Consider the following 12,173-nt stretch of genomic DNA (forward strand, 5'->3'; position numbering starts at 1 on the left):
TGAGAGAAAGGAGTGGTGTGTCAAGAAACCAAAGTTCAGTCCATAGTTTAGGTGAACTCCTGATTCCTTGCTGACACAGCTCTCACATAGGAGCATCCATGAATACACTACATTTATGTCACGGAGGTCAAGGAAGTCACGGAATCCGTGACTTCTGGAGACATCTGTGACATTCTCTGCTTCAGCCTCAGGAGCTGTAGGATTCTGGAGCTGGCAGCCAGCAGGGTCCTGGCAGGATTCCAGTGACAGCAGCAACAGGGGCCCCCTGCAAGGTTCCAGCAACAGGTGATCAGACTCCTGAAGGGGTCTAGGGGGAGGGGGACATGTTGGGCTAGGAGTGTCCCATTTTCTCTTTGGGAAATATGGTCACCCTGCAGTTTCCAGCAGTCCTGGGCAGAGGGGGAACCCCACAGCTCCCAGCCACCACGGTGGTGGGGGAAAATCATGGGCTGCAGCAGCAAAAGTCACAGACGGGTCACGGCTTCCATGAATTTTTATTTATTGCCCGTGACCTGTCCGTGACTTTTACTAAAAATAACCATGACAAAACCTTAGCCTTATCCATGAGTAGTGCTTTTTACATTCTCCCATTGGTTATAAGACTCCATCCCTTCCTGGCAAACAATGACCTGGCTCAGTTATACCTGCCTTTGTCACCTCCTGTCTGTGCAATATTCCTAGGCAAGAAGCTGTTAGCTTTTAGGAAACTCCAACTAGTACAGAATGCTACAGTGCACCTCTTCAGCAACACTGGTTTTCCATAGATCATCGAGTCAAGTTCAAGATCTTGGTCCTTACCTAGAAGATGCTCAATGGCAAGGTCCAGAATATCTAAAAGATCATCTAAAGCTCTGGGATGAAGAGCATTGTTGACAACTTCACTCCACAGCCACACTACGCTAAGAGGAAAGCTTGTCTTTGCAGGAGACGGGCAAGTCCGAGACTGTGGAAAGAAGTCCTCCAGGAACCATCCCAAGAATAACACAAACCTCACCACCTTCTGCTCCACATTCAAGGGGCATTTCTTCAACCTGACCTTCTCTAACATAAACACAGCAGAATTTACATTACAAAAACACACCAAAACGCTCCTCTGCACACACAATTCTCTCCCTCTAGGGTGAGGATGAGATGGAGAAAGAACCACACGTGACAGATGTTAATCATGTCACATAATAAACTATTAGAAGGCACTCAGACAATACATTGATGAGGGCGGAAAACAGAACAGAAAAGTATAAGGGACCCTAAGGGACCCTCTGCCAGCGAAGGATAGCTAGAGTTCATTGCTCTCTGGCCACTCCTCCTCCCCATACTGACACAACCAACAACCAGGATCTGTGAGAGGGCTACTCCTGAGGGAATTCTGCGCCCAAAAATAAAAAAAAAAAGTAAAGTTACAAATACTTGGTAACCAAGACCCTGCATTCCAGGTATAATCCTGGATTTTCATTTAAATTACATTACTTTTATTTTGGTGTTTGGGTGTTCTGTAAAGTAGACTGTCGCTTTAAATTGCTCAGACATTCACACGTGAAAGTCAGACCGTTTTACTAATCATTGTCCTGCATTTTTTTTTAAATGGATAAGTAAAATAGATCCCGAGCTGTAATCTAACCCCATTGTGCCTCTCTGGCACTGGAAAAAAAGCGAGACAGCACATAGACTTTCCTAGCTGAGGATTGCTTTACTGTCATTTACAGTAAGGCTCCTTTACACCATTCTGGCAAGGTAAAATTGACCATAATTGACTAAGAATGGGAACGCCTAACTAACAATGGGAACATTAGCAGCCGGCCTGCTTAGTTGTTACATTCCTGCTCTGCCTCAGGGACAGCGCCTGCTTCACGCAGCCCTACGCGGAGAGGGACAGAGTGAGGGCTAGTCGACACTGGCAGCGTTAAAGCACTGCTGCGGCAGCACCTGAACGTGCCTCGAGTGGTCGCAGTGCTGCACTGGGAGCTCTCCTAGCGCTCTAAAAAAACCCACCTCCATGAGGGGCGCAGCTCTCAGCGCTGGTGCACTGTCCACACCGGCAATTTACAGCGCTGAAACTTGCTGCGCTCAGGGGGGTGTTTTTTCACACCCCCTGAGCGAGAAAGTTGCAGCGCTGTAAATTGCCAGTGTAGACAAGGCCTGAGTCTCTCTCACTCGATCACACGCAGGCATGCGCCCAGCCCCACTCCCTTAACATCTCTCCCCAGACTCATGCATGCACACCCAGCCTCCTTCCTCCCCCAGCAGTGATCTGCTCTCTGCTGCCAGCTGCTCCCAGCAGACACACCCAGACTGCCGCAGAAGGGGCATGTTCCTCACAGATTTCTTTGCTCCCCTATTTTTCTGCGGAGAAGCCAAGAAATTTGCGGAAGGTATGAATTCTGCACCCCCGCCCCCAAGGGCGCGGAAGTCCCCCAGGAGCAGAGGGCAGTATAGGAGCCAGCTATGCCATCTCTACACCCATTAGGCACTTCCCTATGCTGCAGCCTCCTAGTTGGTGTTTATGTGTGTGTGGGGGGGGGGGGGAGACAGACAAACACAACCAGACTCTGCTCCCTGTGCACCATCTGAGAGACACCAAGGGAGCAGCGTGGACCAGGGAGTCTCCCACTACAACTGGAAACACTGTCCCACATGTCCCTCTGTGATGACTCATGATTGTCGCTGGAAATAATAAACCAGACTTTTGTTACAAACATGAAGCAAACTTAACAAAAGAGCTGTAGAGGCTGAGAAGACGTGCTCAGTGCCCTGGCCTTGGCTACATCTCTGCATTACTATGCTGAGTGAGTGGGTGTGAGCTTTGGCAGCAGGGATATGGTACTTGAGTTGCAGCACCAGGACAGACTGAATGCCATCTGTGGGCGTTGCTATGCATTCCTGCAGCTCAGATGCTTTGATAAAAATAAAACAGTGGAGAGAAATTAGATTAATTACCAAATGAGAGGGATAGATACATCTGTTCCAGAAAACAGAAACTCTCAAATAACAAGGACTGGAAAACAGACACAGGGAATGTTGAGTGAATAATGCAAAACCATATATTTCTACTATCTAACTAATAGAAAACAGGAGGCAGCCCCCTGTAAAGGGGCTGACTGAACATTTTATGAACTTAACGTGACTGGCTGTAATGTTCTATGAACTTCACTTGCCTGCTGTTTATAACAGTTATTTTTGGATTTTATGTGGTCGGGTCCCCTTTCATGGGTACAATGAAGCCCTTATTAAGATGACAGATTAAAGGTCAGATCATTTAAAGGCTCTGAAGGGGCTTTTTGATATTTCTAAAATAATTTGTACTGTAACCATACTGCACGTAGATTAGAGCTTTTAAAACAGGTTTCTACCCTGAGTTGCCCTGTCTCTGGCTATGCCTGCACTATGAAGTACGGGTGTGATTTCCCTGCTGGCATATACTTATTTGTGCTAGCTCTTATTGAGCAAGGGCAAGTAGAAATCGCTGGGTAGTGGTGGTCACCCTGGCAATGGCAGCAGAGGCACAGCTGAGCTATGCCAAAAACCTATACACACAGCACCCCAGCTCGTAGTGTAGACGTAGCCTCTTTTGGCCCGTCTAAATACTTCCAACTACTGTGCAGAGAAAGAGGCAAGGTAAAGCTCCTGTAGGTGTTCAATTCAATACTGGACAAGATGAGTTTTTGTGGCTAATTAAAGTAATTATGTCAAGGGGCTGCACAGCTACATTCTAGCACATTTGTCCTAGTCTGTGATTCTGTATTTAGTGATTCACCATGTAACAGAATGAAAGCTTTGTTCGATTTATATTATCTGAGGGCTTGGCAGAGCTCGATTTTCCCCCCATAATTTTGATGGATAATGTATGTTTATTTTTTCCTATTTTTATCAATTTAAATCTTTACAGTTGCATGAAATTATGGGGTTTAAGCATTTCTTTAGTTTTTATTGATTTAAATTCTCACAATTATGGGAAATTATGGGACAGTCAGCCAATAATTATTTAATGATGGTAGACAATGAGATTCAAAAAGTTAAAGCTTTATAACTGTTAGAATACCAATTGTCAATATCCCATGTCAAAATTTATAAAATAAATGTCCTTAAATCAAACGCTAATAAGTTAAGCAGCATTTTTCTTACTTTGCCTAGCTGTAAATTTTGGTTATTATAGATGGAAGTAGTTTTTAATTGATTTGTGAGTGTCCAGTGAAACTGATGTTCATTTACCGATAACAATTTAATCCTTCCAAGCCTAATTATGTGTATATAGTAGCTCCTCGTTAATACTTGGGCTCACACCTATCTCTGTAATGAGCTGGATCTGAACATCCTGAAATATGGGAAGGTTCGGATTTGGACCACAGTTTTGAACCTCTTCATTTGGAAGAATTTGCCTCCAGCTAGAGAGGTGAAGATCCAGATGTGCAGCTCGAACTAGCAGTTGGGATCTTAAGCTTTGGTTTCAGCAAGAACTCAAGTTTCCAAGCCTCATTCTCTTTTCATGTGCATAGGTGTAAATCAGAAATAACTCAACTGAAACGAGAGAGTTACACAAGGATAAAACCCATGTGAATTAAAGGAGAATCAAGCCTCTAGTTCCTGTATTCTGATATTGCTCATAAAACAGTTGTCATGGTTACAGGGCAAGCTGTGCTTTAGAGACCTTTTAGTCTATCTGATGTGCACCCCTCAAGAGGCAGTTTTTGCTACCTTCCATCTGGGTGGAACCACACATTCCTACCACTCTTAGACTGTGTTTCTGGGCTGCAGCCCCTCTGTTTACCAACTATATTAACCCAACAGGCCCAAATGAGTTCTGCTCCTGTAAGACCTTTGCTCTGGGGGCCTGTGACAGTGGCTGATTAGAGTGACTCACAAACAGCTGCTTCAAAACAAAGCTTTATTTATTCATTCACCCAAAGGTACATAGGATGCAGAGCAAAGGGTAAAAACAATAAAGGCCTATACTCATATTTACCTTTACCTAACTTTTAATCTTTCCTTGCAAGCTTTGGTAAATTCTATTCAGCCCACTTACCTCCATTTCTAGGCTGGAAGAAGCAGACTGACCTGCTGCAGCATGCTCTGTGTGTCTTCTTGCATCCCTCTCAGTGTTCACTCACACTCCCTGGGTGGCTCCTGGCAACATACCCAACTCTCTTCCTTTTCTAGGCCTGAGGTCCTTTAATGGTTTAGCACCCACTTTGATCCTGAGCTTGTGCATAGGAAGAGTAAACCTTACCAGCCTGGTTGGCGCCAGGCAAGGGCACTCCCCAGTTCATAGCTTCCCCCTTAGTTCCCTCAAGGACTGTTGATATTCTCGCAGACTGTACCTTTTCTTTGCCATTGTTTTGTTTCCTGTTTGTTTCCCCCCTGATAGCCTCCTTTGATTTAAGACCTTGCAGTCAGGCAGGCTACCACCAATCAGGTAAACCGACGTGCATATATTTGTAAAAAAATAGCACACTTAACTCCCTCATTCTCCACAATAGCTATTTACTCTGTTCAGTAACACTGCTGACATATTTTAAAAACAAGCGCACACAATTTATCCTGGCAAACTGTCTTGAAAATTTACCAGCACAGGCACCAAATCTACATGTCCACGCATTATCATGATGGTAGATGATACAAAAAAAATTAATATTTTATGTGTGCGCACATGCACACACCTACACAGAGCCTTGCCCCACACCAGCTCAGTAGAACATTGCAAAACTGTTCTGCAGCATATTTTAAAGTCTTCTGTGTTTCCTGTAGTTTATCCTAAATCTACACAATTTGCTTCTGAACACTTAGATATTCAGCATCAAGCCAAGTGTGTATATAAGATTTAGTAATATATCCAAAAGTATCTTTTATCTTTTAAAAAGATAATCAGAGTAACCAGCTTTCCTCAGGGTGAGAAGAATAAGAGAAATTGGAAATTATTGGGCCAAAATGTTTTTGAGTTACGAGGTGGCAAAACACATTAGTTCTTTTTTTCCAGAAGTCTCAAAACATGAATTTTCCGATTGCCACATTTTATGAATGCTTTCTTGAATGCCTCCAAACATCCCCAAATAAAATTCTCCTCTGGAATACCCTGATGACTCCTGATGTGGCTCCCATACAGTCATTGTGGGAATCAATGGAGAAAGAACAAAGGACTCTTCAGTCCAAATGCACACGCCCCACGATATGAGCTAACAAAAATGTCATTATCTTTAGCTGCACTGGAGCTTTTTTCATCTTGGCAGGCAGCCATCAGAAGCCAATAGGATCCTAGCTCGCAGGAGACCATGCTTTTAATCTGGTTGCTAACACAGCAAGATCAACTCATTGAGCTTCAACTTCTCCCTTTGCAAAATGAAGGTAAAATTATAGTTTAGTTTACCAGGGTCTTTTGAGATCTAACTAACCTACGTTTGTAAGGTGCCATGTATAATGTGTGTAAAGCATTATGACTCACTGGAATCACAGATGGGAATAGAATTCAAAGCCTCCTGTCCTGACTGTCTTCCTCCACCTCCAACTATCATTCCTCCTGGCTACCTGGCCTACTGACTGAAAAATGATGATCCTTCATCATAGTTTTTTGGAAAGATAAAGTCAGCTTGTACAGCTACAAATCTTAGGAACTCTGCAAGGTACTTATCCTCCACATAACTCATATTATGTTTCCACAGGGGTCATGGGTACTTCAACATTGTGGCTGTACAGTGTAGGAAACACGTATGACACTGATGTCATATTTAAGAAGCACCTAAAGCTAGCATGCTAGCCAGCACGCATTACATAGATCAATGCAGAACTCAAAACAGATGATGAAAAGGCTTTTAATAACATATTAAATCTGCAACCGAAACCTATAAAGACTAGTGAAAGGCACCAGTACTCAGCTAGGGCAACATATTAATCTCATATTTGGGATTTCTAGACCAAGCCTTTTCTGAGTTACATTGGTCTGAAAGAGTCAGGAATGTGTCATTTTTAGGATGCCCACAGCTCTATCTCCCAGAAACTTTATCTAAATTATCTCAAGCTTTATACCCTGGCATAAATTTAAGCCTGAAAAAATTCCAAATCCAGACAGGAAATTCACCAAAGTTTGGGTCATTTTGATCAGAGCCATTTCTAGTTACTCCCAAAATGAAAAGGATATACATCCACAAAAACACAACCCCCCTCTGAAATGACTGCTCTGTGTCAAACTCACACTTATTTAGGTCAGTTGAGAGGACAACGTTCACTTTTGCTTTCAGATTTATGTGGAGTATTATATCATTCCAACTGTGAAATAAATTCTGGGCAATCAGTAAGTAATTAAAACAGCACTAACGGGTGGAACCTAATAGTGAGTACAAAGCGCAGCTACAACTCTAATAACCATAATTTGAACTCAAAAATATAATCTGGATGAAAAACTGGTTGAAAAACCCTACTCAGATATCAATGGTTCACTGTCAAACTGGGGGACTTAACTAGTGGGGTCCCACACCGGTCAATCCTGGGTTCAGCACTACTCATTATTTTCATGAATGACTCAGATAATGAAGTGGAGAATATTCTTATAAAATTTGTGGATGACACCACACTCTACTTCCACGTACTGAAAAAAATCTTCTTAGGCTTTTCTTTTGGGAGTCTGATTTTATATTCTCCTTCCAGCTAGCCATTTTAATGATACCATATGGGCAAAATGGGATGTGAGAAGGAGGAAACAGAAAGCAACACGAGCCATCTATTCCATTGCCTTCACTCCAGCATTGCTTATCTCTTACCTTAAGCTGAACTCTCTCAGCTCCAACATGTGCAGAATGCCACTGCCCCGCTGCTAATTAGTATGTAATTTTATAACTATGCTTCTTCTTAGCTCTATACAATTAAGCCTCAGTTTGATTCTGAATCATTTTGCCATACAGTTTATGGTCCCAATCCTACAATTCATAGCACACAGGTGCAGTACTGCAGCTCTGCAAAGACGGATTGGCTTCAGTGGGGTTCATGTGGGTACAAAAATGATTAGGGGACTGGAACACATGACTTTTGAGGAGAGGCTGAGGGAACTAGGATTGTTTAGTCTGCAGAAGAGAAGAATGAGGGGGGATTTGATAGCTGCTTTCAACTACCTGAAAGGGGGTTCCAAAGAGGATGGATCTAGACTGTTCTCAGTAGCTGATGACAGAACAAGGAGTAATGGTCTCAAGTTGCAGTGGGGGAGGTTTAGGTTGGATATTAGGAAAAACTTTTTCACTAGGAGGGTGGTGAAACACTGGAATGCGTTACCTAGGGAGGTGGTGGAATCTCCTTCCTTAGAAGTTTTTAAGGTCAGGCTTGACAAAGCCCTGGCTGGGATGATTTAATTGGGGATCGGTCCTGCTTTGAGCAGGGGATTGGACTAGATGACCTCCTGAGGTCCCTTCCAATCCTGATATTCTAAGATTCTATGAGCAGTGCCACAGGGCACAGTGAATTGCAGGACCAGGGCACCATAAATCAAGGTAGATGTGGGAACATTGTTAGTGTCACTATACTGTTATAATCCTTTAGAAATTAATGCTGTATGATTATATACTTACCATCCATGGCCAGTTTGAGATTAGTCAGTGTAGTTCGAACTCTTGATATAACACGCTGCATACGGTCAATTTCCTGACGTAGAAATATATTTAAGGGTTGAATTTCTCCCATCTTTTGAAGCTGGGCTTTCACCTAAACAGAGTTTAGGGAAAAAAACATATCTATTATTATGTAGATATACAAATATGGTAACACTTGTAAAAGCACAAAGGTACTTTTTAAAATTTTACCCACGAACCCTAAAAACCAAACTACACAGTAATGGATGGCCAATGGTCATCCTGCACCAGCTTTATGGTCTAGTATGTTGTGATTCTTCAGGCCTAGTAAAAAGGAGCTTCATCCCAATGGAGGGGAGATTGCCAGCTTTTGGAAGGGAAACTTTAGCCTTTACTTCTACAGTAGAAGCTCAGAGTTACAAACACCAGAGTTACGAACTGACCGTTCAACCTCACACCTCATGTGGAACCGGAAGTACGCATTCAGGAATCAGCACAGATAAGAAAAAAGCAAACTCAGTACATTACTGTGTTAAATGTAAACTACTAAAAATATAAAGGGAAAGTTAACAAAAAGAAAAAGATTTGACAAGTTATATAGAGTTAGAATTCTAATAAAATCAAACATCAGCCTAATACAGCGGGTGCTATTTTGCCAAGGCCAAAAGTCCATTAAATGTTAATTTGTGCTTTTCTTGAAAGACACCAAGGTTTTGTAGACACCGGGAAGTTAATGCAGAGTAAGCTAGATGAATTTAAAGCACACTAGTTTTAGCACACTGAGGGCTAGTCTACACTTAAAATGCTGCAGGTGCGCTGCTGTAGTACTTCAGTGAAAACATTATCTATGCTGGAGAAGGGACCTCTGGTGAGTGTACCTTTTAAAATATAATACATGTTATAAAAGCAAGTGTTTTTTAATGATTAAGTAGCCTTGAGGACTTGGGATGCATTCGTGGCCAGTACAGCTACTGGAAAAGTCTTTTAACGTGTCTGGGGATGGAGCGGAAATCCTCCAGGGACATCTCCATGAAGCTCTCCTGAAGGTACTCTAAAAGCCTTTGCATAAGGTTTCAGGGGAGAGCAGCCTTATTCCGTCTTCCATGGTAGGACACTTTACCACGCCATGATAGTAGCAAGTAATCTGGTATCATTGAATGACAAAGCCTGGCAGCATATGGTCCTGGTGTTTGCTGGCATTCAAGCAACATCCATTCTTTATCTCTCTGTGTTATCCTCAGGAGAGTGATATTGTTCATGGTAACCTGGTTGAAATAGGGGAATTTAATTAAGGGGACATTCAGAGGTGGCTGAAAAGAAATCCTCCCAGCAGTTAGCCATGCGGTGGGGTGAGGGGACCATTGGCGCTGAGCTGTTCGCGTTTGGCTAGCAGGGATCTTCCCTGATACCAGCCACACGGTGGGGTGAGGGGTAAAGCAATCATCCCAGAGAATTGGATGGGGGGAGAGAGGGTTAGTTTGGTTTCTGCTGCTGCACGTTAACAGGAAAACCGCAGCACTAAATGGCCAACTCAACATGCTTTGCTTGGTATGGGAGAGGAGGGCACTGCGGTTATGAAGGTTGCAGAAGCCGAAAGACTATGGCTTACCATGGCTGCCTGCAAGCCGAATTCTGTTGCCCAGCACTGCGTGTGTGATTTCTAACACCAAAGCTGCAGGTACTCAATATAAGATGCAAAATGCGACCTTGTACCAAAATCTCATGTGCTATGTAATGTGAATAGTGTTGTTCACCATGAAAGAGTATAGCCACTGTTCTGTAAAATGTATCTTTTTAAATACTTCACTCCCTTTATTTCCTCCAGCAGCTGCAAATGTTTCAAGCCTCCCTCCTCCGTCCCAAAGGCTATCTCAGATAAGGCGGTGAAAAAAACGCACGCGCAATGAAATGTTCTCTGAGCTCATGCAGTTGTCTGGCACTGACAGAGCTCAACAGAATGTGTGGAGGGACACAATAGCAGAGTACAGGAAAGTGGCCAATGAACGTGAGGAGAGGTGGCGGCAGGAAGATCAGAGGAGGCAGGATGCAACGCTGGGGCTACTGCGGGATCAAACGGACATGCTCCAGCGTCTGGTGGAGGTTCAGGAATGGCAGCAGGATCACAGACTGCTGCTGCAGCCCCTGTTTCACTGCCCTCCCTCCTCCCCAAGTTCCATAGCCTCCTCACCCAGATGCCCAAGAACGCAGTGGGGGAGGCTCCGGGCACCCAACCACTCCACCCCACTGGACAGCCCAAGCAACAGAAGGCTGTCATTCAAGAAGTTTTAAAGTGGCCTTTTCCTTCCCTCCTACCCTCCTCCCACACCCCACCCAGGCTACCTTGTGAGTTATCTCCCTATTTTTATAATCAATTAATAAAGAATACATGGTTTTTAAACAATAGTGACTTTATTTCCTTTGCAAGCAAGCTGTGACCGAAGGGGGGAGGGTGGGTGGCTTACAAGGAATTTAGAGTCAACCAAGGGGGCGGGTTTTCATCAAGGAGAAACAAATAGTGTCACACGGTTCCCTAGCAAGTCATGAAACTGGTTTTCAAAGCTTCTCTGATGTGCAGCGCTTCCTGCTGTGCTCTTCTAACTGCCCTGGTGTCTGGCTCCATGTATTCAGCGACCAGGCGATTTGCCTCAACCTCCCACCCTGCCATAAACGTCTCCCCCTTACTCTCACAGAGATTGTGGAGCACACAGCAAGCAGCAATAACAATGGGAATATTGGTTTCGCTGAGGTCTGAGCGAGTCAGTAAACTGCGCCAGTGACCCTTTAAACATCCAAATACACACTCTACCACCATTCTGCACTTGCTCAGCCTATAGTTGAACAGCTCCTTACTACTGTCCAGGGTGCCTGTGTATGGCTTCATGAGCCAGGGCTTTAAGGTTAGGCTGGGTCCCCAATGATAATTATAGGCATTTCAACATCCCCAACAGTTATTTTCTGGTCTGGGAAGTAAATCCCTTCCTGCAGACATTTAAACACACCAGAGTTCCTGAAGACCCAAGCGTCATGAACCTTTCCCGGCCACCCCACACTGATGTTAGTGAAATGTCCCTTGTGATCCACCAGTGCTTGCAGCACCATTGAAAAGTACCCCTGCAGTTTATGTACTGGCTGCCCTGGTGGTCTGGTCCCAAGATAGGGATATGCGTTCCATCTATGGCCCCACCACAGTTTGGGAATCCCATTGCAGCAAAGCCATCTACTGTGACCTGCACATTTCCCAGAGTCACTACCTTTGATAGCAGCAGCTCAGTTGGATTGCGTTGGCTACTTGCATCACAGCAACCCCCAGAGTAGATTTGCCCACTCCAAATTGATTCCCAACTGACCGGTAGCTGTCTGGCATTGCAAGCTTCCACAGGACTATTGCCACTCGCTTGTGAACTGTGAGGGCTGCTCTCAGCTTGGTATTCTTGAGCTTCAGGGCAGGGGAAAGCAAGTCACAAAGTTCCATGAAAGTGCTCTTACGCATAAGAAAGTTTCGGAGTCACTGGGAATCATCCCCAACCTGCAACACTATGCGGTCCCACCACTCTGTGCTTGTTTCCTGGGCCCAGAATCGGCGTTCCACGGCATGAGCCTGCCCCAGAAACATCATGATCTCCAAATTGCTGG

At 44.2% G+C, this 12,173-nt stretch overlaps 1 protein-coding gene across 1 annotated transcript in view; it reads right to left on the reverse strand.

Moving 5' to 3' along the window:
- LOC311517041 (dynein axonemal heavy chain 5-like) overlaps positions 1-12,173 on the reverse strand; it is a 266,786-nt gene that overhangs the window by 15,908 nt on the left and 238,705 nt on the right. The window contains exon 74 of the mRNA XM_084621560.1: positions 8,541-8,673. Within this exon, the coding sequence (XP_084477686.1) occupies positions 8,541-8,673 (133 nt within the window). The remainder of the gene's footprint in view (positions 1-8,540; positions 8,674-12,173) is intronic.

The sequence above is a fragment of the Lepidochelys olivacea genome (genome assembly GCF_965140295.1).
Source record: "Lepidochelys olivacea isolate rLepOli2 genome assembly, chromosome: 2".
Classification (NCBI taxonomy): domain Eukaryota; kingdom Metazoa; phylum Chordata; order Testudines; family Cheloniidae; genus Lepidochelys; species Lepidochelys olivacea.